At 41.2% G+C, this 24,353-nt stretch overlaps 1 protein-coding gene across 2 annotated transcripts in view; it reads left to right on the top strand.

Annotated features, from left to right (window-relative positions):
* ARMH4 (armadillo like helical domain containing 4) overlaps positions 1 to 24,353 on the top strand; it is a 108,616-nt gene that overhangs the window by 15,471 nt on the left and 68,792 nt on the right. For both annotated transcript variants that reach the window (XM_080809205.1, XM_080809204.1), the window contains exon 4: positions 14,435 to 14,692. In XM_080809205.1, the coding sequence (XP_080665331.1) occupies positions 14,435 to 14,692 (258 nt within the window). The remainder of the gene's footprint in view (positions 1 to 14,434; positions 14,693 to 24,353) is intronic.

Below are 24,353 nucleotides of genomic sequence, written 5' to 3'. Positions count from 1 at the left end.
GTGTGTGTGTGTAGGTGTATAGATTTTTGTACATATATATACTCATTGTTCTATTGATATTTATAAAAAAAATAAGTGATGACAAACCTAAAACTATGGAAAACATTCCAAAGGGTGGGGAATAGATACCACAAACACCACACTAGCAATCAGTTTACAGACATGTAATCAAGCATAGTTTTCTAATTTAGCTTATTGGTTAGAAGAATTATTTCTTAAGGATAGAATGTTTTATAATTTTTTTAAAAAGATTTATTTATTTGAGAGAGAGAGAGAGCGAGCATGAGAAGGGGGCGGGGCAGAAGGAGAGGGAGAGAAGCAGACCCCCTACTGAGCCCGACAAACCTGAGCTCATGATCTGGCCTGAATTCAAGAGTCCAATGCTTAACTGGCTGAGCCACCCAGGTGCCTCAAGAATAGTTTTTAATAATGGAAGCAACTGCTTTTCAATGTACAGGAGGCAACAAGGCGCTCTGTCTCGGGGTAACAAATACTTGGTTTACAGGAAACTGCAGTGTGTCTCTCTCGAGGAAGAAGCTCAGAACCCAGGCAAAGGGATTGGTTCCAAGGGATTCATCGGGGCTTCTGCTCCGCTATTGTGAATCCTTGTGAGAATTGATCCAGACAGGGCTTTCCACGTGTGGTGGTTTTGTGCAGTTGTTGAAGCAAATGTGTGGCTTACAACCACGTAACAGGCTGTGAATATTTCCATGGCATTTTAGATGTTTGCAGAAAATTAAGGTGCTTTAAAAAGGCATGCTTTTTCAGTATGAAGCTACACGTAACTATCTTTTTACTGGTGCAAACACGATAATTTTTTTGCGTTGGAGTACAAACAATCACAAACCTTAACAATGTATAAAATAACATAAGGATATTATCAACTGTACTTTATCAGGCTGTTTTTGTAACCATGACGTTGTTTTGGCATCAGACTCCCTCTTATGACTTAAATGCATACATAACCCCAAAGGGAAAGATTAAAATAAAAACATAATGCATCAATTTGACTGGCCTTAGAAGATTTTAAGAATGTTCACCCTTGGAAACATTGTGTTTGTCTTGAAAGATTTACATTGATTCTGCCTGAATTTACCAGGCCCTTTTATCTTCAGCTGTACTATCTCCTCTCCTTCTACATTGTTCTCCAAACAAGATATTCTATGGAAATGTCTTCTATTAAAATTGTGTAAAGAATCTCTAATGTTTTATTATAAGAAGGAAATTCCCTTGATGGGCAGAGGGCCCAACACTCCCTCAATTTTCTCAGGCTATCTGCTTCACGTGTTCTCTGAGGGGTCCTATATCCTATTAAAACTCTAGCTCAAGCATAAGTGAAATCCCTCTCTCTTATTCCAGTTAAAATGAGCAGAAATTCTAAAAAATACTTGACTCCAACCTAAGGGAACACAAAGCAAATAAGCCAAGAAAATAAAAGGAACACAAAGTGAACTAGACTCACAACATACAGATTTCTCTGATCTTACCTTAGCTAATAAGCTCTCAGGGGTCCCAAACTCTGACCCATTCATTCCACTCTCTGAGGTTTTTTTTTTTTTTTTTTTTTTTTCTCTGAGGTTTTTTATATTCTTTACCCAAAGTGTTAGAACGTTTTTCAAGCACCTTGTTTGGCTTTCTGGCTACTCAGCTCTTGTTTCCTATACAGAGTGTAACTGCTTTTTTGTCTTTCTCATCCCTGCCCCCACATGGAAGAGCCAAGACTAAGATATAAATTTCCTTTAGGGCCCACCACCAAGTAGGGAATCCCCAATCCCACGTACATATTATCAGCCCTGCTTTGCAGGTTGAAGGGTACACCTTTAATCCCTAGGCAACTGATAGCCAGACAACCATCACGATTGACCCCATCCCACCTGTAAGAGAAACATCCCATCTCTGTTAAAAGCATGGCATGATTCATGTATAGGCAATAGAACACTGTTCTCACTATACAAGAAACCTACCTGTATGAAAATAGGCTCTCTGTTGCATTTTGTAATCAGTAATAGCTGGTGCCACACTACTCTAGAAACAGGCGGCTATGAAGTTAGAGTAAAAAGAGGACAAGAAGGAGATACATAAACAGTTCAGCTCAAAATCATCCTCCATTATGGAGCATCTCAGACCATCCGGCCTCTACTGTGGAGCAGTATAGACTTGTGGAAAGTAGCTCTGGTTCTGGACTTCATGGACATACCTCTGTTCAGGTCTTAGCTCCGCCATGAACCCTCACTGTGATCTTGACCAAACTGTTTAATGTCTTTCGGCTTCTGTTTTCCTCTCTGGGCAAAGCAGGGCTATTGATGTTTCTTTCTCCTACTGTAAGAATAAAATGAGGTCTTTCATGGAGTAAATGCTTGCATGACCTGGAGTAAATGCATAATAAATATGAATATTTTACATCATTTATCAATTACAATTAGGTGTCATTTACCATTTACTACTATGTATGAATTGTTATAATGAAATAGTCACATCTTCTCCATGTAGCCTTGGGTCAGGGGCCAGGTGGACAATGTAAGTGCCTAAGACAGTAGGGAGTGGTGAGCGTGGTACAGTAGAGAGCATGCGCTCCCTCTGATCTGGACAGATCTTGTTCATATTGTTGCCAGGAGTATTGTGAGCCCAGGGATGCCAGATCTTTGGAAGTTTTTCAGGATAAGCTGAAAATCTTGATTTTCATGGGAAATACTGACGTTCCAAGTTTTGGCATACGATCCCCAAGTTTACCTATCCCATTTCATTTTTATTAGTAAGCATACCCAAGAGTCTGTCTTCCCAGCAATAGACCATCAGTTTCTGCTCTTAAGTGAGGTCTCCAGGGGGGCAGGGTCAGATCTTCCTGTCTTATATCCGCATTGGCCTGTAGTTACCAAGTATTGGGGAAATGATGAATGATGGAGTGTATGGTTTTATGTCCATTATCTTGTTTAATTGATGTTCTTGCTACTTGACTTGTCCTGCTTGTTAACCCTTTAAATCCAGTGCTTATTTTGAGCCTGAAGTTGAACACTTTTTATGTGAATGAAGATGTGGTTGCCCGTTACATTCTGAACATCGAAATTTAGTGGGGATTTGCTTAGATTTCTTGCATCCCATTGTGGGGTTGAACATTATTTCATTCCTTTCAATGGGATGCACACCAACATCTGCAGGTAACAGGGAGTGCAGTAAACTTAAGTGATTCTTTAAATCCATTTTGGGAAGGCAGAGCTGGAATATTCCAGTTCTTAAATTCTCTGGGATTCAATTCATTATTAAGCCTAATAACAGAAATATTACATATAAATACCATTATATATCCAGCATTACATGATAAAATGTGAAAGCATTTCATTGGCAGGAAGAGTTAAGATTTTAGAAATATAAGAGAATTCTACAAATTTTGAGTCAGCTTAACGTTGTGAGCTGTTGAATTTGGTGGACATTATTTCAGAAGCTTCTGGGGTTCCTCCACCCCTTATGATACCAGAGAGCCATCTGCTGGAGAATTGTTTCATATCCTCAAAACAAGTTTAATTTTTTTCTTTTTGTCTTTTCAGTTTTGTATGCCCAAGTTAAAAAAAAAAAGTCTGGAAAATAAAAACAGTGCCATCCCCAATGCTTCAGTCTCTCTTTAAGTGTGGAAACCGTTTGGCTACAGTGGCTTTTGATGATATTTTTATGGAGGTTGCCAGGAAAACACATGCCAGCAAATGTTTCCTCTTTATTTTATTTGCTTTTTATCTTTTTAAAGATTTTGTTTGTTTATTTATTTGGGGGAGAGAGTGCAAGCGGTGGGGTTGGGAGAGGGCCAGGAGCAGGGGGAGAGGGAGAGAGAATCTGAAACAGACTCCCCCTTGAGCGCAGAGCCCATTGTGGAGCTCCTTCCATAACCGGGAGATCATGACCTGAGCTGAAACCAAGAGTCTGACACCCAACCAACCGAGCCATCCAAGTGCCCCCAAATGTTTCTTCTTTTAGAAATCTGCCACTGGGATGTGTCCGAACTACTCCCTTTAAGGAGGAAGTGGGAGAGAGACTAATATGTACTCAGCATCTGCCCAGCCAAGCCACCCTGTTTTTTTTTCCCCCCAATGGTATTCCTTCTCTTTTTTCATGTGCCCTAATTTGTTTACCTTAGATTTAATTTTAAACTTTGTAAAGGAAAGAAAAGGGCCACTAAAAAGAGAATCTTGACACTTTAAACAAAAAGTGATGATTCACATTGGTGATTGCTATTCCAAAGAGGCAGAACATACAGGTGAGATCCTCTTCTTCCTGTAAATCAAAGAGAGACAGGTTGCTGGGGCCCCTGGGTGGCTCAGTCGGTTATGAGTCTGCCTTTGGCTCAGGTCAAGATCCTGGAGTCCCGGGATGGAGTCCCACGTCAGGCCTGTGCTCAGCAGGGAGCCTGCTTCTCCCTTTCCCTATGCTTCTCTGTCTCTCTGTCAAATAAGTAAATAAGATCTTAAAAAAACAAAAATCAAAGATAGGTTATACTGGGTATGAGTATTACTATTGGAAGTCTTCCTACCTCCGTTATTGGGACAATGTATTCTCAGCCAAGTTTCCCTTCATTAGTAATACTCTGGGAGTGCTAGCTACGTCTTTAGCTTCTGAAATCTAAAAATGTCTAAACTGTGATAAAAATGGAATACAGAAACAGAGGACCTTGGGTGGGAGCTGCTTATTAAATTAATGGCAACTGGACTTTATAGCAGAATTAGGTGACTCAGGCCATGACCTTGGGGTAAATTTTCTCCCATACGTCCTATCTGATTTCATTGGGAGTTAACCCTCAGCTCTGGTCTCAAACAAAATTCGAACTCTTGGTTTTGGTAACCTTAGGCAGAAATTTTGCAACAAATAAAACAGACCTGACCTAGAGAGCCAAAAATTCTGGGTTTAATAAACCTGTCTGAGGTTCTGCTATGATATTTAAGCACTCTAGGCCATTCTGTCAGGAGCTATGTAGGCTGTAGGCAAAGCAAAATTTATCAGACTTGGTTTCTGTTTCGCTAACAGCGTAAGCTTGGAGGATAATGCCTGCAAACTATTTTGAGTTCCTCAGAAGAAAAGCCCCATGTGAGTTCCAAGTATTGTTATGGGTCATAAAACAGCCATTGAGGGACTGTGTCAGAGAGTGGCCAGACAGGTGAAACTGGCTTAGAGAGGATACTGTCTAGACTAATCTTTTTGTGTCCCTGCCACCTGCTACAGGACATTCTCTGTGGAAGCTGTGGACACACTACTCGGCATTCCTTCGCCACGTGGCACTTAACCTGACATCTCTGTTTCAGGCTGCACAGTTTTCATGGTCCAGTTTGAGTCCCCCTAAAGCCCAGCAATGAGACATCGAGCCATGTCTGCCTCCCTATTGCATGCTGAGCTGTCTACTCTCCAAACACCTTTGTTTGTTTTTTTGGCTGACACCTGTCAGGTTTTCATAGTTGTTAGGTGTCAGAATTCTTGACAGCGGACACGCCAGCAAGTGACTTGATCTTAGTGAGGATACCGTGAAAAAACCCGTTAGGTCCATGGCAAGGAACCTTCGTCGATGCCGGAGCGTGCATCCTGAATTCCGTGGGACACCCTGAGCTGATGCTGCTTTGGCAAGAGGGAGGGGAAGTTTATGCAATGTGTGTCACATGCTCGGGGGGGCGGGAACAGTGTGAAGTCGAGGGTGGGGGGTGGGGGGTAGGATTTTGTCTGTCACTGGAAGCTGTTACTCAGAAACCGTCATGACTGCCCCCTTAATTGCTGTTAGTGTTACTGCGATTACTTGGTATCATGAAATGATCAGGGTCGAGTGCCTAGGGGATAAGGAAGCGTTTGTTAGGAGGATGGACTTTCCATTCCAGGTGACACAACTAGAAGAAATTTTGAGGCTGAACTCTGTAAACCTTCCTCACGTGGACTGCAGTGTTTTGTCAGGGATTCTCAGGACAGATAGAACTTTAAGTATTTGATTCCTATTACTTGGTATCTGTTATATTCGATAAACCAAGAGCGATTGCTTCTTTTTGGAGGCTCATTTTTTCCCTTTTTCTCTGTTGTTTGAATATGGAATAATTGTGTGTGTGAGTGTGTTTGACATTGATCCACATGCTTATTTGGATTCAAATAAGCAAAAATAAAATTTGGGGTTTAACAGAGTTACGAAATTCAGAAAACCCTATAACCTTTAAATAAAACCCGGTAGTGTTATTTGAGTGAGTTCTTCCTTTTTAGTTCTTTGGATCAGGGATCCTGTTACAGTTTTTGGCACAGTTTTCTTTGTTGAACGTTTATTTCATGTCATTGCCCTTTGTATTCAGAGCTGTTCATGACACCATTGTTGCTCTTGGGTGTGACTAATTGAAAGACTGGCCAAAATAGAGATGACTTTCTCTTTAGTTTTTATGAATGGGAAATCAGTGCGTACAACTCTGGTTTGTTTTGCATCTGCTTTTTTTTTTTTTTTTTTAATTTCATTTGATTTCAGTTTAGTTAACCTATAGTGTATGATTACTTTCAGGGGTAGAATTTAGTGATTCATTGGTTGCATATAACACCCAGTGCTCATTCCATCAAATGCCTTCTGTACCTGTTGTTCTCATGTGTTGCCCTTGTGCTTGCTGCAAGATTATTTAGAGGAATGTATTACTAATTGCTTATTAATTGTTATTCTGTGTTTCTTTACATCTAGGCACTTGTTAAAAACCTGGATCTAGCTCCTTGCTTATGCATTCATTCACCTGTCCATCCACTCAACAAATACTTCTTGAACACTGCTGATGGCCAAGACCTGTGCTTGTCATTGGTGATGAAACACAGGACAAGACGATCCTTCCTTTATCCAGTAGTTTCCCACCTTTTTGGGTCAAACTGCAGTCACATACATTATTTGGTAATATTTGGAAAGGTGATCTTTTTTTTTTTTTTTTTTTTTTTGTTACTGATCTGGAAGAGCAGTCTTTGTTCCACAGAAAATTGCAGCAGGGTACCGGTGACATCCTGCTAAAGATATTTAGCAGTTACAGAATGATTGTAGGTGCCTACACAATCAGAACATTTGCTGGTTGACAAAGGTAATGAGGAAGTAAGGCTATAAAGGGAAATCTCACTCCAGTAAGGCTTGTTTTCCTCCTGTCTTCTCTGCACAGTTCCTGAAATTTCCTTTTTCTAGAGCTATCTCCTTAGGCTTGTGATATAATTCCTCAAGTACAAAAAGTGACAAAATAGGGGCGCCTGGGTGGCTCGGTGGGTTAAAGCCTCTGCCTTCGGCTCAGGTCATGATCCCGGGATCCTGGGATCGAGTCCCGCATCGGGCTCTCTGCTCAGCGGGGAGCCTGCTTCCTCCTCTCTCTCTCTCTCTGCCTGCCTCTCTGCCTACTTGTGATCTCTGTCTGTCAAGTAAATAAAAAAAAAAAAAAATCTCAAAAAAAAAAAAGTGACAAAATAGTAAACCCTTTAAGTTCCTTTGTGCTGAAGGGTGGCATTGGTGGGTACGAGGGGAAGGTTTTCCTCTCTTATACCCCATGGCAGTCAGGGCCCTTCTTTCCTTTCCAGGATAATTTGTATACTACTCCATAGGGCATTTCTCGAGATAATATTCTACCAAGAGAATACTTTGAAATGGAGTAAACATCTCATACTGGGCATTTCAGGACAGGGAGGTGGAGAAAGAAGGCTCCATCAGAATGGGTGAGTGGGGGAGAGATGATGAGACATGTTGACATAAGCAATGTCATTCAAATCACATGAAAGTAGTGACCATTTTGTTGGCCCAGGCTTCCTTACATGCAGCCTGACTTTTTGAGGTCCTCTTCATTATTTTTATAGCTCTGTGCCTTATTTTTTTCTGACTTTGTTGAGATATAATTGGTAAGTAAAATTATAAGTTTTTACTTAAGAGCGACCAGTTTGTACCCTTTGACCAGTCTTCCCCTGTTTTCCCCACTCTCTAGCCCCGGGCAACCACTTTTCTACTTTCTGTTTGTATGAGTTAGACTTTTTTTTTTGTTTCTTTGTTTTTTTTTTTAATAAAATCTTCTTCTTTTTTTTTTTTTTTAAAGATTTTATTTGTTTATTTGAGGGAGAATGAGTGAGAGAGAGCATGAGAGAGGAGAAGGTCAGAGGGAGAAGCAGACTCCCCAAGGAGCTGGGAGCCCGATGCGGGACTCGATCCTGGAAGTCGACTCGATCCTGGAAGTCCGGGATCATGACCTGAGCCGAAGGCAATTGCTCAACCAACTGAGCCACACAGGCGCCCTGTTTCTTTGTTTTCATTTAGATTCCACCTATAAGTAATGAACTGTGTCATATTTGTCTGTCTCTTACTTTTTTCACTCAGCATAATGTCCTTTGGTTTCATCCTTGTGGCAAATGTAGGATTTCCTTCTTTTTAGAGGTCAAATAATATTCTGCTATATGTATATCACATCATCTTCATCCATTCATCTGTCGGTGGACATGTAGGTTGTTTCCATACGTTGGCTGTCATGAATTATGTGGTTAAGAACCCCAGAGTACACATGCCTCTTTGGGATATGATATTGTTTCCTTTGGATATATACACCCAGAAGTGGCATTGCTGGGTCATATAGCTCTATCCTTTAAGGAGAAGAAGTTAACTGAGCTTATTGAGGGTCATGTAGAAGTTGTCCTTGGTGGGTGCGAGTTGTCAGTGGTCAACAGTTCAGTGGTGAGAGCTGAAAACTCAGGGCTTTGCCTTCGTGTACCTAGGGGATCAGCCACCTATTGTCACAATCATTCCATCAAGTGCAACCCTTTTAGGTGTGTGGAGAGAAAAGGCAGCTAAAAGGGATTTTATAATGCTTTAAAAATAAAGAAATGTTCTTTTTTAGCCTGTGGCCAATTTTTTGTCTATGGGAGGAAGGTCAGCAAAGCCATCAGATAGTTGTGATGATCCCTGATAGTTTTCTCCAAATTCCAGTGACCCCATACTCTTTCTCTGTCAACTTCTTTCTCAGGTTCTCTTTAATCAGAGTCCCTGGTTCATCTTTATTTCCCTTGAGATTTGTTGAGATATTGTTTTACTTTACCTTATTGGGATATTGTTGACATATAACATATCTAAGTTTAAGGTTCACGATGTGATGATTTGATACACTTATAAATTGCAAAATGGTTACCCCAGTATGGTTAGTTAACATTTCTATCTCCTCAGATATATACTATATTTTTTGGTGTTGGTAATATTTAAGATCTACTCTCATAATAACTTTCAAGTGTATAATGCAGTTTTGTTAATTATAGTCACCGACACCCAGGATTTAACCTGTGTTACTGTTGGGAGTTTGTAGCCTTTGCCTGGTCCATCTTTAATCACTTCGTTCACACACAGCCAAACACCTCCCTTCCCCACCCCTCCACCACTGAACCCTTCTAGCAAAATTTGTTGCTGGTTCAGTCTCTCTGTCTCCTCTATCCCTCCACCCATGCTTGCACCCAAGCAGCTGAATGTGGCTGGAGAAAAACACAACCCCCTTAACATGTCTCACTTTAAAGGCATGATGTCCCATCTCAAGTGGGCCCACAAGGCTGCCTGCCAGTCCTCCCACATCTTCCTGGGGAATTCACTTGCCCATTCTCTGAGATGACTATTTCACACTTTCTCCTCTCGCCTCAAACCACCAACATTTCATTTTTCCTTCTTAGTTTCTTATTGACCGAGAAAAGAAATATGAAAACAACTTTCACACATTCCCACCATGAAATCAATCCTCCTGCCCGCCCCTGTACCCACTGCAGTGGAGGATGGGTCTGAGCCAGCCTGTGCCCTGGATCCCATCCCTTCCCAGTAATAGCAAAGAAACCAACCTCATATATTGGCCATGATGACCCAGGCTTAGTCCTAAGTACCTTATATACTAACTGGTGTAATCCTATAGCAGCTCTGCGAGGTAGGAATCACCCCGGTTTTACCAAGGAGGAAGCTATGGCACCATAACTTGTCCAAAATCACAAAGCCACAGTACATTTGCATGGCTTGAGTCCATGTGTGCAAGTGCTCTGCCAAACCTCATCTCCAGACATTGCTCCAGCAGCCCTCTCCCCTCTCTCCCGAGTCATCAATTTCCCTTTCTCTACTAGGTCTTACCCATCAAATTCCAAGCAAATTCTAGTATCTCCTATTTTGAGAAGGTACCCTGGATCCTACATCTCCTTCCAGCTACCCTCTTCTGTCCCTGCCCCCGCCCCCCTTTTTTTAACATTTTTAAAAATTTTAATCCTGTTAGTTAACATTTAATGTATTATTGATTTCAGAGGTACAGGTCTGTCATTCGTCAGTCTTATATAACACCCAGTGCTCATTACATCACATGCCCTCCTTATTGTCCACCACCCAGTTACCCCATCCAGCAACTCTCAAGTTTATTTCCTATGATTAGGAGTCTCTTATGGTTTGTCTCCCTCTCTGGTTTCTTCTTGTTTCATTTTTTCCCTCTCTTCTCCTATGATCCTCTGTTTTGTTTCTTAAATTTCACATATGAGTGAAATCATATGATAATTGTCTTTCTCTGATTGACTTATGTTGCTTAGCTTAATACCCTCTAGTTCCATTCACGTTGCAAATGGCAACATTTCATTTTTGATGGCTGTGTAATATTTATATATATATGTATATATGTATGTATGTATACATATATACATATATATATACACCACATCTTTTTTATCCATTCATCCGTTGATGGGCAGCTGGGCTTTTTTCACGGTTTGGCTCTTGTTGTCCCTGTTCTTTTTTTCAAAAAGTTTTGTAAGGTTTTTTTGTTTTTTTGTTTTTTTGTTTTTTTAAATATTTGCTGTATCTACTTCCTTTTTTTCTAATAGTCTTTTCAACTACTCCATTTTGACTCTTATCCCTACCTTTCCATGAAACAACTTAGGTTAAGTCACTAATCATTTCCAAAGTGCCAAAGCTAGAGGTAATGTCAACGCTGGAGGGACAGTCTCAGTTTTCTTTTACTCAGGCCCTCAGAAGTATTTTATTCCTTTGACTTTGTCCACACCATACTCAGCTTGGTTTTTCACCTACCTCAGTGGTCACTTTTCGGTCTCCTTTGCTGGATCTCCCTCTGCTGGCCAACTTCTAAATGTTTGATTGTCTGGGGCTTAGACTGGACAACTTTTCCTTCTACCCACACTCATTCTTTCGGTGATCTCAGCCAGTCTCAAGGCTGTAAATATTATTATTATTATTATTTTTAAATATTTTATTTATTTGTTTGACAGACAAACAACACAACTAGGCAGAGAGGCAGGCAGAGAGAGAGAGAGGGGGAAACAGGCTCCCTGCTGAGCAGAGAGCTGGATGCAGGGCTCCATCCCAGGACCCTGGGATCATGACCTGAGCCGAAGGCAGAGGTTTTAACCCGCTGAGCCACCTAGGTGCCCCAAGGCTGTAAATATTATTTCTAAATTGGTGAGTCTTAGATTTTGATGTCTAGCTTTGATCTTCCCTGGGCTTCCAACATTTCCACTTGGAAATCATAGGCATAGCAATCACATGATTAATGTGTCTCAAATAAAATTCTTGATTTTGCTCTTTGCCCTTTAGTTTCCATCTTTAATAAAGCGCCGTATTCCTTCCACATCCCACATCATACTTATCAGTAGGGCTCTGCCTGCAAATTACCTTCACATTACATCCCAGATCTGACCATCTCTTCCTGCTTCCAGAACTATATCCCTGTCCAAAGCACCGTCATCTTATTCCCTGGCTTGTAAAATAGCCTCCCAGTGGGTCTCTTTGCTTTGTGTCTTGCTCCGATTTAGCCCATTTTTTCACGCTGCAGCCTGTAATTCCTTATAAATAAATATACATTAAATCTGACCCCTGCCTATCCCTCCCACCTCATTTCCTGTCCCTTCTTGCTCCCAGGTCAGTCTTTGCCATTCTTTGAACACAGGACACAACGGCCTCAAGGCTTTTGTTTTTGCTGTTCTTCTGTTCCCTGCTGCTGGGAATGTTCCTCCTGTAGATACTGACCTAACTTAAACAAGAGAATTCATTATTTTGATATAATCTCTGTTCAGACTTTACCAGAAAAGCTGCCCTTTGTCTGGATCTCCGCATCCAGAAAAGCAGAGTCTGCCATTCCCCATCTTTCTTCCAGTTTTAGTCAGAGTGTCATATTGTATCCTAGATCTGTGTGTGTGCGTGTCTCCTTGAGTGGCCTATTAACTCCATGAAGGCAGAGATAGTGCTGCTTTATTCCTAGTGCCTGGAACTAGGTGCTTGATAAATAGTTATTGCATTTTTGGAATATTTTCCAAATATTCCAAATATTTGGAATGAGAGGTATTAAGAGGTATTAAGTTGTACAAAGTTAGAGGATATATAAGAATGAAAAAGATAAGATGTAATATTTTTTAAAACTTAAAAAAAAAACCCTATAAACAATAGGTATAAAGGAATGTATGTGGAGAACATTGTCTACAAGCAGGAAAAGAGAGCCTCAGAATTCCTGGGTGGCTCTAATCCTCCCTCTTCCCTTCTCTGCCATCCCAGGAGAGTTCCTTTTTGCAAACTGCCATGTGGAGAGCCAAGAGAAGAGAGCAAAGGGAAGACGTTCAGTGAGCTCGGTGAGCTCTCATCAGGGGCTTCAGGGTGCATCGATGGTGAGGGCGGAGGCTTGGAGTATTCCTAGAAAATTAAAGTTGGTGAAACCAAGTAAAATTGGGGATCTTAGGTTTCCTACACCCCCTCTGCTTGAAGCATTGAATGTGACAAATTGTGAATTTAACTCTTACAATGATGGCAGTGATAATGATTTTTTTTCAAGTGTGCTTTCCTGACTGTCTTTGATCAATATCCTATTTCCTAACCTCTTTTAGAGTGGAATTGAGAATGTTGATGTAATTGTTTCCACTTTCTTGGGTCAATCTTCCAACAGGAGCCAGGAGTGGATTTATGTACCTCTCACTTGACATATTGTGACTTCTACTCATTGATAAGGAAGAAGAATAGAAGGAAAATCGTGCCCAAATCATGAATTTTCTTGTTTAGTATGATAAGATACAAAAGGATTGGGACACTCTCTTTGAGTTCTGTTAGTATTTTAGTGTGCGTTCTAATGGGCAAATCTTTTTTTTTTTTTTTTAATTGCAGTATAGTTGACAGACACTGTTATGTTGGTTTCACCTGTACAATATAGTGATATGACAAGTCTATACGTTAGGCTATGTTCGTCACAAGTGTAGCTACCATCTGTCACCATACAATGCTGTTCCAATACCATTGACTCTTTCCCTATGGCGTACCTTTTATCTCTGTGACTTATTAATTCCATAACTGGAAGCCTGTATCTCCCATTCCCCTTCACCCATTTTGTCCATCTCCCATCTGTTCTTCCCTCTGGCAACCATCAGTTTGTTTTCTGTATTTATGGGTCTGTTTCTGCTTTTTGTTTGTTTATTCATTTGTTTTGGTTTTTAGATCCCACGTATAAGTGAAATCATATGATACCCGTTTTTCTCTGACTTATTTCGTTTAATGTAATACCCTCAAGATCATTCATTTTGCTGCCAATGGCAAGATCTCACTCCTTTTATGGTTGAGTAACATTCCTTGCTATTTGTATATGCCACTTTTTTTTTTAATCCATTCATCCGTCCATGGTTACTTTGATTGCTTCCATATTTCGGCTATCATAAATAATGCCACAAAAACATAGGGGTGCACATATCTTTTTGAATTAATATTTTCATTTTCTTTGGGTGGAATTACCAGATCATATGGGATTTCTATTTTTAATTTTTTGAGGAATCCCCATAACGTCTTCCACAGTGGCTGTACCATTTTGTGTTCCCATCAACAGTGCACGAGGGTTCCTTTTTCTCTACATCTTCCCCAACACTTGTTTTTCTTGTCTTTTTGTTTCTAGCCATTCTGACAGGGGTAAGGGGATATCTCATTGTAGTTTTGATTTGTATTTCCTTGATGATTAGTGATGTGGAGCATCTTTTTATGTGTTTGTTGGCCATCTGTGAATCTTCTTTGGAAAACTGTCTATTCAGGTCTTCTGCCCATTTTTAAACTAGATTATTTGTTCTTCTGGTGTTGAGTTGTATAACTTCTTTATATATTTTGGATATTAACCTAGTGGATCCATCTTTAATGACCTCCAGAAAACAGGGAAGGGATGATTTCTACCTTTGTAAATATAAATTTGACTAATAAAAATTTATATTACCTGAACTTTGACTCCAAATAAACATGCCGTGTACTAATGATCTGACATAACTGTGATTTTGAAAGTTTAAAATACAGGTGTATGGTGAGCACTTAGTCTTGCAAGGCCCGTGTTGCCCAACTTTGGCTATAAAATTTGTTTTAAAAGGTCAAGCAGAATTATTTTGTAGTGTTTGGGTCATTTCAAAGGATTCATATGTAGGCACTTACTGTATCCCTTCGTGTTTCTTGTTGATTTCTTTTTCCTAGAGGGAGAAGAAGATGAGGATGAAGAGGATGAAGAGGAGGAAGATGAAGAAGAGGAAGATGAGGAGGAAGATGAAGAAGATAAAGACACAGAGTCCCTGGATGATAGCTTGGATGGTGACACTGAGCTGCCTGGGTTTACTCTCCCTGGCATCACATCTCGAGAACCTGGCTTCGAGCAGGGAAACCTGCGCCCTTTGGATGGAGCCACCGACCAGGTGCCAGATGCCATTGAGTGGGAACAGCAGAATCAGGGCCTGGGTAAGAGTCGTGAGTGTTTCTTTCTTCCTCCTCCCTCACCTCCTCTTATTTTTCTAAGGTGGCAGCTTTCTTTCTTGGCCTCGATTATGGAGCAAAGTGGATTTTCTGGTGATGTTTATGGATGGTTCATTTCAGAAAAATTTACCAGTTTTTTCTTATATGTTTATAGTCAGTGCTCTTAAATAGCCAGGCTCCAAACAGTCTCCAGCTGCCCACTGAGAGCACAGTTACCTCGTTTTTGGAAGGAATTCCATCTTTCCTTCCCAGCTGGAAGACAACTATAGGTTTTGGGAGGACTTCCAAATGGGGAGCAGACATGAGTAACCAGTGTGCTGAACAAGCAGCGTGAATGGTCTCAAGTCAGAAAACAAATATATGGTGTTACCTTCTGTCGCTGTGGAATTTGCTCCCTAGGAGAAATTCTTCCCCCACTTCTGAGCGAGCGCTTGGCAGTCTTGTCACTTTCTGTTTCCTCTTAAGGCTGCATTTGCTTGTCAGGGACAGGCTCAGTTTGGCAGTCTGTGTCCAGACACCCACGTGCTTGCTCTGTCTTGGGCATGGCTCGAATTATCCTGGAGAGGCTCCATGGATGCAGGCAGACCTCACCTTGGACCTTCTCTCCCCGGTCAGCAGCGAGGCTCTCCTGTTTGTCTCCTCTTGGCTTTTTCTGGAGAAATGCTGTAAAGCCCTGGTTGAGTCCTTGAGGCCTCACTCTTCTCCCAAGAAATGCCCTCTCTGAAATTCTCTTAGTCTTTGATAGCTAGCCCCGTTTATAACCTTCAGTGCATCGGAGGTTAGGTTTAAAAGTCATATAACCAGTGTTTGGTGATTTCATGGAAAATTTGGATGTATATTTGGAACTTGGCTCTGGAATATCATACTTGTGTATTGTGTGGTTCTTTGGTTGAAATGTCCAATTTTGAATTCTAGTGCATATGATTTCTTTAAGATCATTCTTCTCTCTCATGAAAACGCTCATTATATATCCTCATTAATATGAGGGCAGAGCTGGAAAATCACTGCGTCAGGTTATTGCATGATTGTGTAGTTTAAAATAAGCTCGCTCTCTTTTTTTAAAGACTCTGTCTATCTATCTATCTACGTATCTACCTATCTCAGAGAGAGGAGAGCACATGTGCGTGCATATGAGGATGGGGGTGGAAAGGGGCAGAGGGAGAGGGAGAAAGAGGCTCCCCGTTGAGGAGGGAGCCCCATGCAGGGCTCGATCCCAGGACCTCAAGATCATGACCTGAGCTGAAGGTAGACACTTCACCAATTGAGCCATCCTTGCACCTCAGCTCTTTTTTTTTTTAAAGCTGAAACTGGACTTGGTAAAACTTTTAAAGGTTTACGGTCTAAGGAGGAATGCTTTTCTTTGATGAACTGTCCTTTTGCTTTGGTTAATTAATTCATCCAACAAACCTAACTGAGCTCCTACTCTGTTCTTGGAACTTTGCATGGCCTCGGGGACAGAGAGAAAAGCAAGAGTGGTGCCTTTCTTTGGTTAGAGCAGAACCCACTTCAGAGGTTTCAAAGCAGGGAGGTTGAGTTTTATAATAAAGGTAGGTTATAAGAGGGTGAAGCAGAGATGTGGAAGGGGCCCTATTGTCCTCCTGTCCTGCCTCCCGATTCTAGCCCCTGTGCACAGCTAAATATTCTTATATTAGAGCTACTAATTTAGTGATTTGTGATTCCCATAAGTCCTGAGGTTTTTTAATATATCAGAGTTTCTCTTATTTATTTGACAGAGAGAGAGAGATCACAAGCAGGCAGAGAGGCAGGCAGAGAGAGAGGGGGAAGCACGTTCCCTGCCGAGCAGACGCCCAAAGCGGGGCTTGATCCCAGGACCCTGGGACCATGACCTGAGCCCAAGGCAGAGGCTCAACCCACTAAGCCACCCAGGTGCCCCCAGAGTTTCTCTTACTATAATAATTTACTGTTTCCCCAGATGTCCCTTACTTTTTATTGTCACTTCCTTTCTTGATAAATTCTTCTTATCAACATGTTTTAGCACTGGGTTTCCTGGGAACCAAAACAAGGAGTAAATCTTCCAAGCTGGGATTTTTTTTTTTTTTCTCCTTCCCACAGTGGGAAGACTGTGTTTGAGTAGTATCTGGGACTAGAATTTTATTTACTCTTCACCATTTTCTTGGAGTGATATAAGTATATCCTAGTCACTCATAAAGTTATTACATGCAACATTAATAATGAATCAACATTAATTGATATAGTTTTCTTAATACTCTCAGGTCAGTCGAAACAGGGAAAACCTCTCCTATTTGTGATGGATTTTGTGGTAGGTAGAATAGTGGCTCTCCAAAGATGTCTGTGTCCTAATCTCTGAAAATTGTGAATGTGTTACCTTGCCTGGCAAAAAGGACTTTAGTGAAGTGATTAAGTTAAGGATCTTGAGATGGTTATTCCAGATCGTCTGGGTGGGCCCAATATAATCACAAGTGTCCTTATAAGAGGGAGGTAGGAGAGTCAGAGTCAGAGAAAGAGATGCGATGAGAGAGGCAAAGGTCACAGTGATGTGGCCATGAGCCAGGGAATGCCAGCAGCCTCCAGAAGCTTAAAAAGGCAAGGAAATGGATTTTTTCCCCTTGAACCTTGAACCTCTAGACTGCAACCCTGCTGACACCTTGATTTTAGTCCCTCAAGACCCATTTCAGACTTTCCACATGCAGAACTGTAAGGTGATAAATTTGTGTTGTTCTGAGCCACTGAGTTTGTGGTAAATTGTTACAGCAGAAATAGAAAACTAATATAGATTTCATTAAGTATTTCATGGGAAGCATCATCGTAGGAAGCAGAGCTGCATGGCAGCTGTAGTCAGAGTGTGATCAGTGTTAAACTTAAGGGTAGTTTTCCTTTTTCAAAGATTTAGGTATTTATTTTAGAGAGAGAGAGTGAGGGACAGAACGAGTGTGGGAGTGGGGGGTGGAGGGGAAGAGGGAGACAGAGAGAGAATCCTCAAGTAGACTCCCTGCAGAGCACAGAGCCCAAAGTGGGGCTCAATCCCAGGACCCTGAGATCATGACCTGAGCCGAAATCAAGAGTCGGACGCTCAACCCACCGAGCCACCCAGGCACCCTAAGTGTAGTTCTTCATGAGTTATTAAAAGTGCAAAAATTGAGACCTTTTAAAAAGTAATTCTATTTAATATAATACCACTCTAATTGACCTTCTTCATGCTTGTTTTCAGTTGCTTTATTTATAGATTATCACATCCTATTTTATAATATGAATGACATCCCACAGCAAATGCTAAAACCCATATAAACCTTTAAAAATGAGCAGATTGAAGTGGGAGCTGGGATTGGCTAAAAATTACACAAACTCTTTGAATAGATTATAGTTTTCATATCCTGTGAATTAACATGAGCAGACAAGTGAGATGACTTTCTAAGCAAAGCAGTAGATTCATGGCCCCAGGTTCTCTGAATTTCTGTTTTCTGCTCATCACATACACATTGCCTCTAAAACTTTGGAGGGAGAGAGCTCAGCTTCTTGATCTTGCTGTTGAGAGGTGTGAGTGGAATGAACTGTCTGTCTTTGGGATAGAGAGAATTAGCTGTGAAAGTCCCCTGTTATGGCTGAGGTGGATCGACTGATTGGTAAAATCTAGGAGCATACAGGAAGTTGTTTATTCCAATATGCAAAGTCAATTTCTTACCTAACAAGTTCATTTTCAAGTTTATTGGCAAGGACCTGTCCAGAAAGCAGACGTGATGACTCATCCCACTTCTAATCCTGTTATGTACTACAATAAATCACACAACTATGCTTTTTAATGTACAAAATCAATATGATCAAAGTTGAGTCAACATATCCATTTTAATGCTGAAGCATTTCCAGTGTAATTAATACCTGGGGATTCTTTCCCTTTTTGTATTCTATCTCTGTCAGGATGCCTCTAGCTGTAGGTATCAGGAACCTTAACTTAAATTGGTTTAAAGAGTAAAAGAATCTATTTTCTTTGAAAACAAGAATTCCAGAGACAGAGCTCTTGGGTCAGTTAACTCAGTAGCTATGCAGTCATCAGTGACCCAAGTTTTCCCATCTTGCTGCACTGTCTCCCTTGGTGTGTGATTTTGCCCCAGAACTGGCCTCCTTATGGTTGCAATGGCGGCAGCTGCTTCAGGTGTCACACCCGGGAAAGACATTGTTCAAAGAAAGGAGGCTGTCTTTTCACTGTGTTTCTTTTTTAAGAGAGAGCCTTTCCTAGAATCCCGCAGTAGAATTCTTCCTGCCTCTAACTGGCTGGGATTAGGCTACATGCTGATTTCTAAACAGTTATTGTAAGGGACTGTGATCATATGGCTGGTGGGATCAGTGGGGGTGGGTGTCAACTACCAGGAGATCACCCATGATTCCTGTGTGTTTCTGATCACTTCCTTGTAGCTGATACTATCCATGTCTCTTCTACCCTGTAAGAATTCCATGGTCAATCCTGTTAAATTATTAACCTTATTTTCAATATGTTTTGAGTTTATAAGTTCTGGATGAGAGCCCAAGGGAGGCATTGTTCCATTTCCTTCCTCCATAGACCATTTTGACCACTTTTCCTTTTGGTTGATGTTCTAGATGGACAGCACTTCCAAAAGCCATCATGTGGTTACGTGCAGAACTATTACAGCTATCCTTACTTTTTTTTCAAAGCTACATCTAACATTAGAATGGGCTTTTGATTTAGGAATAGAATATTTTTTCTCTGGAGGTCTTTAAAAAACATGAGAAGTATTCAGTTAACAGACTAAGGATGTGTGTGGAAAGGAGAAGAATGAAGAGCTCTGTGTCTCTATCTTTTCATCAGACGTTCAGTGAGCACCTACTACACGTGGGCCGTATGCTATGGAAATGCTGACTGGCTAACACATAAAGAGATAAATTACTGTGGGGCCGAGTGGTCCCGTAGATGTGAGGTCAGTGGCTGAGCAATTCCACAGTGAGGAACTGAATTATCACTTACAAACAGAGGTTGATTTGAGTGGCAGCCATCTGTGAGGTGCTTTGCCTGGTCCCCTAATTTATATCACGCTTTCTGCCTTAACATGATGCCTACTTTTCAATAGTAGAGCCCTCCTTTGGATTGAGATTGAGGGCTTTGAGAAGGCCCTCAAAAAATGCAGATCTGCTATCTGGGCAGGATAACTCATTAAGATATTATCATTTATTTATTATTATTATTGTTATTAATTTACCAGGCTCATTAGATCATGACTTTGGATAATGTTAAGAAAAAAGAGAGCGGAATACAAGACAAATGTGTTTTGAGTTGGTACGAAGGTAGAATGAACTGTAGGCAAAGAGCATAGCGGTTGGACCCTATAGGAACTGAGCACTTGACTATGGGAAAGTCACACCTTTAACCCTAAAACATGTCGGCTCTTCTCTGTCTTCCCCTTGTGCTCCTTTTTCTTATTCTTTGAAGACACTTAACATGTAGCTGAGACTGAACACTTAAATATAGTCCAACATGGACTATATAGTCCAACATGGACTATATTTAAGTCCATGGAGGAGGTTATGCTTAATCCAGCATAACCAGAACAAAGCGAGTGGCACATTGGCTAACGTCTCCAGACCAGTGGTTCTTAATCTTGGCTGCCCATTGGAATCACCTAGAGAGTGACAGAATATACTGAAGCCTGGGTCTTATCCAAGAGGACAGCTGTCCTATATTGTTCCCTTAGAGCAAGGCAGCTTCTGTTTCTGCAGCGGAGTGGAGAAAGAGGATTTTAAGAAGTGTTGTATAGTCTATGAATAGAATCCCCATTAGTAGAGATTTACATGGTTTTTAGTGATCTTTTGTATATTGTGTTCGTGTGTCTTAAGAAAACTGTCCTCCAGCTTTATCCAGTCACATAGAGGTCAAACTCAAAGTCAGTATCTATGCTTTAGTTTCCCCAGAAAGCCAGTGGTCACATTATAGACTCCTGAATCTGGACGAGGGAGGTTTGTCCCCAGACTCCTGCGTCTGGGAAGACTGAGCATCTTCTGGTGTGTGTGTCCTAGGTGGGCATCTCCCAGTTGCCTGGGATTTCTTTCTTTCCTTTTTTCTCTTTTTTTTAAAGATTTTATTTATCTATTTGACAGACAGTGGTCATAAGTAGGCAGAGAGGCAGTCAGAGGGGGGGGGGAAGCAGGCTCCCCACTGAGCAGGGAACCCGATGTGGAGCTCGATCCCAGGACCTTGGGATCATGACCTGAGCCGAAGGCAAAGGCTTATCCCACTGAGCCACCCAGGCACCCTGGGATTTCTTTCTGTCCCGAGCTGGTACCCAGGATTTCTGGATTTGAAGGTAATGCCATTCGCCCTTTCTTTGGAAAGCACTGAATTATTTTTTCTAGTCAGAAGGAGCAGAAGATTTAGGTGCAGACCTCCTTTTTCACACAGTCAAGGCACCCGGATGTCAGAGTTTAAAATAGAGATTGTCATCCCTGCCTCTCTGCCTCACGAGGATGAGTCCATAAGAGAAATGAGGTCTGCAGAGGAGGACACCTTCTAAGGCCAAGATATTATTTCTTCATAGATCTTTCCATTTGAGCTGTTGGATTACTTGCAGGTTAGTACTAGTTGGAGATTCCAGGGGAGACAAATCTGTCCGTATGCCTGGGGTGAAGGATTCAGCAAACTCAGGATTTCCGTAGGCTTGAAAAGCACTTATTTCCTAAATTTTCCATTTACTTATTTTTATCCTGTTGTATTGTAGGTATTTTTGTCAGAAGCCTTAAATCCTCTTTTTAGCACGAGGTAGGTTATAAATAGGTTAAATTCATAAAAGCGAATAGACTTCCTTCCAGCTGACCATCTCCAGCTGTGCTCACAAATGTCTGCTGAGGACCACAGAACAGAAATTCGTATGAACCAGAAGTCAAAAGGGGAGCTGGCCAAGCCTGCAGAAAGTCAGGTGCTGGCCTAAAAACAATTTAATGTACTCTTGTTCCTTCCTTTCTTCTTGATGTCCGTGACACTTCTGATGGGCAGTTATGTGTATTGGCTGCAAACTTCCGTGTTCCTTTAACACAAGAAACGTTAAGCTGTTTGGGAAGAGGAAAAGATTGATGGAATGGAAAATTTTGTGGATTGTGCTAAATGTTTTTTAAGACTGATACCTAACGACTTTTCAGACCTGTCTGTAGGACTTTTGTACCAACAATCTCAGGCTGAACTGAGGCTTCAGGAATTCATTAATTCCAAGAGTCATTGGCAGACCTCAGATCATTAACACGCACGCATGCACGCACTCACCATTCACTTTGCCCAAGTTAGCTGTGGGATGCTGTGAGTTCCCTTCTCCTCCTAAGTTTTCTTTTGAGAAAACGAGTGAGGGAAACCCACAAAATAGAGTTAGTAAAGAGTGTCTCTACAGTCCAGCGGTAGCCACAGCTCTCTATGTTCAGAGTGGCTAACTCCCTCAGACATAAAGCCTCTCTGGGGGTATTCCTGTGTTGAGGAAGGGAAATCAGTGTTGGTTGTTAAAATAAAAATCTTCGCACCAGCTGTGTCTCTCTAGTAGTAGGTTCTGCATGATCTAAAAGAACTGCCAACCTCTCAAGCTGGCCTCAGGAAGCCAAAGCTATTTTTGAAATTCAAGGGATTAGTGGTGCAAAGCAGAAATGCAACCCAGCAAAAGGGAAGAAGGGATTAACTGTTAAAACAAGGAATCAGACATTTAGATCACTTGGAGATTCAACAGTTCAGGGGTAGGAAGCATTTTTTGTCTCTTCTGTATATCACTGGTATAGTCCAGGACCTGCACGATCTGTCTGAGTCTACTTTCCCATTTTACTTTTCCTGGCTTCTCTGGTCCAGACCTCTGCCTTCATCAGATGTTGTCACTGTCACCAGAGCATATGTTTCTGCAGACCTACGTCTGTCCGTGGGCAGCTCTTGCCGAAGCCTTTCCTGGAACCCCTCACTCACACTGAACCTGCCTTTGTGAAAGTTGCCCAGCAGTTATCATCAGGATTGCTCAATTTCCATTCACTGCACTATCTCATTTTGCTTATTTTTTTGGGAGCCTCACAACACCTAGCGCTCAGCATTGAGTACTGTGGATTGCTTCAGAGGGGGTTCTCTTCCAGCTGGTAACAGTTCTGGTCCTAAAATGTTCCATCACCATTGGGAAGAGGGATGGGTATGCTCTATTGTGCTCTGCCAGTTAAACAGTAGTCCCTTATGTAACTATCCTGAGTTGCAATATGGCACCAGGGTGAGGTTTTTAAATGCAATTCAGCTCGATTAGCAGAAAAAGCATTAACTCGATTCGTGGACAAAAGTGGTAACTGATCAGGTACTGAAGGCTTCCCATGCTGCCTATAACTGTTATTAAGCTTCAAGGGGTGCCTGGGTGGCTCAGTGGGTTAAAGCCTCTGCCTTCAGCTCGGGTCATGATCCCGGGGTCCTGGGATCGAGCTCTGCATCAGGCTCTCTGCTCGGCGGGGACCCTGCTTCTTCCTCTCTCTCTGCCTGCCTCTCTGCCTACTTGTGATCTTTGTCAAATAAATAAATAAAATCTTAAAAAAAAAAACAACGCTTCAAGATCACATGGCAGGTAGAACTTCTTCTGAAATTAACTTTCTCTCGTTCTCTCTACTTACCCCAAAGTAGTTTTTACATCCCCAAAGCCTTTAGTAATGCACTAATTATAGCATGCCTTTGGGTCAGAAACCATACATAGCATTTTGAAAGCCAGATTTTCTGGAACATAATCTGGCATTTTATTTTCTTTTTCCAGCTTTATTGAGATTTCATTGACATACAGCATTGTGTAAGTTTTAGGTACACAGTGTGTTGATTTGATGTACTTATATATTGCAAAATTGATTACCGGTGTAATGTTAGCTAACACCTCCATCCCATCATGTAACTACCATTTCTTTCTTTGGTGAGTAGTCTAACATTTTAGACTCCCCCCACCCCCAAATGAACTTTGAGTGATTCTACACTGTGGAACTGATCAGACCTTGAAAATGTTGGGCCATTTATCTTCATTGTCTTAGCATCTGAATCACATAGAATCAAATGATTGCATTCCCACAGTGATCTATCATTCAAAAAATTTCCAAATAGTGAATTAGGAGGCATAATGGAGATAAGGCCTTTGTAGCTTCTACCAAAGAATATAAACAGCCATAGTATCAGCTAGGTGGAAGTGAGAAATTTATTGAACCTGATTCACCTTGCTACTGAATCAGAGCTTCCCCCAGGCAGAGGATCCAGTTCTTTTTATATCTCACTTCTGGGTGCAGGAAGATTATAATAATAATAACAACAACAGTATTTTAAAAGCTCTAGGGTCTTGCTTTGGGAAAAAAAAAATCTCTTTTCATGTCTTTAATGCCCTGTAGGAGTTCCTAGATACTGGGTTCTTGTGTCAAAGTTTCACTAAAAATAAATTTGGATGGTTGATTACAGAGATCCTTCTGGAAACCTACAGTCAAATATCTTGACTCCAAATTATTCATCTTTATTTACACAGTGATCTGTATAAGATAATAGACTTAATGCTTTACAGAAGCTGAAGCCCTTATCTGTATTTTCATAATTAAATTCCATTGAATTAGAATTAGGGGGAAAAGCACATTTCTTTCATTAGGAATGGATTTCTGAGGTGAAAATTCAGCAGTCACTTTTCCTTTGGAGAGCTAGAGA

The sequence above is a fragment of the Martes martes genome (genome assembly GCF_963455335.1).
Source record: "Martes martes genome assembly, chromosome: 7".
Lineage (NCBI taxonomy): Eukaryota > Metazoa > Chordata > Mammalia > Carnivora > Mustelidae > Martes > Martes martes.
The sequence above is the reverse complement of the archived record's forward strand: the minus strand, read 5'-3'. Positions and strand labels throughout refer to the sequence as shown.